The sequence below is a fragment of the Perognathus longimembris genome, chromosome 9 (genome assembly GCF_023159225.1).
Source record: "Perognathus longimembris pacificus isolate PPM17 chromosome 9, ASM2315922v1, whole genome shotgun sequence".
In the NCBI taxonomy this organism is placed as follows: Eukaryota; Metazoa; Chordata; class Mammalia; order Rodentia; family Heteromyidae; genus Perognathus; species Perognathus longimembris.
In genome coordinates this window covers 8,711,989-8,715,963 of record NC_063169.1, presented here as the reverse complement: position 1 = coordinate 8,715,963, position 3,975 = coordinate 8,711,989, and the positions used below count along the sequence as shown (strand labels likewise).

Sequence of the window (3,975 nt, the reverse complement as noted above, 5' to 3'; positions counted from 1 at the left end):
TTTGGAACCCCCTCTGGCAGCGCCTTGTGGTTCATGTGGAGCCCACTGGTTCCAGGCTTCGGGTTTTTCCTAAGGGGATCTCTCGCTTCCCCTGCACTTGGACGTAGGTTTCTGGGTCCGGAGAGAAGCGGCATGGCCCTCATGGCAGTGGACCTTCTCAGTGGCTTTACGGTGCCCTCAGACGCCATCCCCCTGAGCGACAGCGTGAAGAAAGTGGAGCAGGAGCACGGGAGGCTCAACCTGTACTTGGACTCGGTGAGTGGGGACGCGAACGTGCGCGCCGCTGGGAAAGCGGCCGCTCGGTGTGAGGAAGCCCGTGCGCTCCAGCCGTGCGCTCCGGGTCCTTGTCAGTTCACACGTCTGCGTTCTTGAAGCGACGGTGAAGGAGCCGCCTGAGGAAGGTCGTAATGACTAAAGCTATCTCTCCTTCCCTTGCCGGCCCCCTTCCTTTCCTCCGCCTCTCACCTGCTTTTCCTTCCTCTTCCTCCTTTCTATTTTCTCCTTCTTCCCTTCCTCTTCCCCTCCCTCCCTCCCTTCCTTCCTTCTCTCCTTCCTACCTTCCTTTCTTCCTTTCCTTTTTCTTCCTTCCTTCCCTCTCTTCCTCCTTCCCTCTCTTTCTTTTTCTCTCCCTCTCTTTTCTTGCTCTCCTTTCCCTTCCTCCCTGCCTTTTCCTTCCTCCCTCCTTTCCTTTCTTCCTTCCCTCCCTTCTTCCTTCCCCTTCTCTTTCCTCCTCCTCTCCTCTCTCTCTACTCCCTGGCTCTCTCCCCCTCCTTCCCTCCTCTTTCTTCTGTTCTGAGCGTGGTACCCAGAGCTTCACGCATGCTCAGCTAGCACTCTAGCCCTTTTAGTTTAGTTTAGTTTTGAGGTAGGTCCTTGCTTACTTTGCCTGAGATGGCCTTGAACTTGGGATCTTCATTCCTCTGCCTCACGAGTCACTGGAATTACAGGCATACACCCCTGTCACCCCATTTTAAAATGACAGCTTTAATTAGAGGTCTCAGAATGCCTCATAAAGCTCTTTAGCAAATCTCCAAATGGTTAATATACTTGATTTGGAAAGCAAGGTGCTCAAGTCATAGAGGGATATTCTCAGAATATACCCACACACCCTTCCTGTTACTGTATGAATACTACTAAGAAAAAAGTGCATAGAATGTGTCAGGGAAATGTAGGTGAAGAATTCCAGGCTCTGCTTGTTCTGTCTGAAAACTTCTGCCTTGTAAACTTACTTTTAGTATCTACATTAAATTCACAGGTTGAACTGGAATTAAATTTTCTTATATGAAATAAGGCTTGAACGGAGTGCTGGTAGCTCACACCTGTAATCCTAGCTATTCAAGAGGCTGGGATCTGAGGATCCCAGTTCAAAGCCAGCCCGGGCAGGAGGGTCTGTGAGACTCTTATCTCCAATTAACCACCCAAAAGCTGGAAGTGGTGCTGTGGCTTAAAGTGGTAGAGCACTAGACTGGAATAAAAGAACTCAGGGATAGCGCCCAGACCCTGAGTTCAAGCCCCATGACTGACAAAATACCGCTTCAAAGCCATGGGGCTGCTAGGAGTCTTAGAAAACAGATTTAAAGATTTTCCTTACTGTGATTGATTTGGAGTTTGTCTTGTATCTGAAGCTAATGACTCTCTGAATGTGACTGTCTAATGATTGCCAACTAATTTTTCACTGTTACTAGTGATAAATGAAAACTTTGATTTCTTCACTGGAAGTGTTTGTTAATTGGTACCTGGAGGCAGGGAGGCGGGCCTTGTATACTCTATACCTGTCATTAACTCCCCCTTCCCCCCAGCTCCCAATCCCACCCAGTAAAATGGAGCTGAAAACAACTCCTATCTTGCAAGCGTTGTTTCTAGTGAAATAAGAACATCCATACGAATTTCCTACTGCAGTACCAGACACACAGAATTCTACCTAAACGTTCCTTTCTATTTCCTATTTTCCCTGAGGGGGAGGGGAAACAAAAGAAAAGCAATGTCTTCTATTTTAGTATGCCAACCCCTGAAGTCTTTTGTATTTTTCTCAAGGTGAATGATACCCAGTTTTGTGTTGATATTCCTTCTGTGAGAAAGTTTAAAGTTTCGAATACCCAAGATGCTTCTGTATCCATTGTGGATTATTATGAACCAAGTAAGTGTGGCCTGGGATTCCTGGCATTTTAGAAATTCAGCTGGGGATGCCTTCCGACGTGCAGTCAAAATAGCCACTGATCCAATTAGTTTTGTAGGGGATTTTGGGGGGAAATATAGGCGGTGAGCTTTCCATATGTATGAAGATTTGATCATTTATCAGGGCCACATAATAACATTTAGCATATGAATGCTAAAAAGCGGTCATTTCTGCCTATGACGTTGTAGGTTTTTAAACTCATATTTATAAATTCTACTAAAAATAGGCACTGAGAGTGCAGTTCTGCATATTCTCCGAGACCTTGCTCCTTTCTCAGCGCCCCCCGGCTCCTCTGTGAAGGGGTTCTTCACGAAGGAAGTTCTTCAGGTGTTATAGAAGCTGTGTTCTTAGGCGCCTGTGGCTCTCACCTGCAATCCTAACCCCTCAGAGGGCTGAGATCTGAGGATCGTGGTAGAGGCCAGCCTGGGCAAGGAAGTCGTGAAACTCTTTATTTCCAATCAGCCACCAAAAAGTCAGTAATGGAGCTGTGGCTCAAGTTGTAGGGCGCTCATCTTGTGTGCAAGAGCTCAGGGACAGAGCCCAGACACAATTAAAGCTCCAGGACATCTCCCCCCCCCCCCCAACACACAGCATAATACATCTCTTTTCAGTAATTGCAAAGATTGAGAATTTTATTTGAATGCCCAGAAAAATGTCATCCTAAAATAAAGTTTTGAAGATGTTAAAGCAACCCTCAATTGAAAGATAATTCTGTTCCAGTAAGAGATTAGAGTTCATAGGCAGAGAGTGGCTATAGTCTATTTGCTCACTTTTAATGCTGGCCAACCACTGGCGGGAGATTCATTGGGCTGAATGCACTGTTCTTTCTTGGATCTGGTTTGTAGTTTGGGTCTCTCTTGAGACATTACACATTGTCATTTGTTTCTTGTAAAGCAAAAAAAAATGGGGCTGGGGATATAGCCTAGTGGCAAGAGTGCCTGCCTTGGATACACGAGGCCCTAGGTTCGATTCCCCAGCACCACATATACAGAAAACGGCCAGAAGCGGCGCTGTGGCTCAAGTGGCAGAGTGCTAGCCTTGAGCGGGAAGAAGCCAGGGACAGTGCTCAGGCCCTGAGTCCAGGGCCCAGGACTGGCCAAAAAAAAAAAAAAAAAAATGTGCAAAGAAAAAAGGAAAACACAAGAATGTGTGGGATTGCTCTTGTATTTTGACACAACCATTGTTTCCGAGTGAAGGGTGTAAAGCGATGTCTGCTCCTTTGAACAGGGCGGCAGGCGGTGAGAAGTTACAACTCCAAGGTGAAGCTGGATTACTGTGACATCTGCGGAGACTCCGAGGGCTGTGGTCACTGTGTGAAGACTTCCAGCGGCCCTGGCCACTTTCCCGCCTTCTTCCTGCTCTCCGCCACGCTTCTCTGCTCTTTACACCACGGGCTGTGACTTATTGTCTAAGAACTCTGTGTCACACAACATCTCCAGAGGTCACATGGGATTGTTTGGGCTTTCGTAATTGAATCCTGCCTCTATTTTGAGAAACACTTGCTTTTTCCACACCAAGTCCTCATTTGTAGCATCGCAGATGTTTTTTTTTTGTTTGTTTGTTTTTTTGGCTATCTGATCGTTACGTGGAGGAACGCACATCAGAATGACGGCAGTCGCATATTTTTATTCTTAGTTCTCCCTCTTCAAATCTTTTAGGATTATTTTTTGAGGGGAAGTTTGGGACATGTTTGTTTTTCTCTTTCCAAGTGAAAGTATTTTAGATTCTTCTTTTCAGTTTGTCGAAGACATGACCTAGTTGCTGAAACTGTTGTGCTTCGCCATAGTATGAAGGCTGGG

At 46.4% G+C, this 3,975-nt stretch overlaps 1 protein-coding gene across 1 annotated transcript in view; it reads left to right on the top strand.

The window, feature by feature from the left end:
* The window catches only part of LOC125357046 (CD109 antigen-like), a 16,330-nt gene extending 12,355 nt beyond the window's left edge, over positions 1-3,975 (top strand). The window contains exons 3-5 of the mRNA XM_048353686.1: positions 108-255; positions 2,035-2,137; positions 3,404-3,975. Coding sequence (XP_048209643.1) covers positions 133-255; positions 2,035-2,137; positions 3,404-3,576 — 399 coding nt within the window. The 5' untranslated portion in view covers positions 108-132 and the 3' untranslated portion in view covers positions 3,577-3,975. The remainder of the gene's footprint in view (positions 1-107; positions 256-2,034; positions 2,138-3,403) is intronic.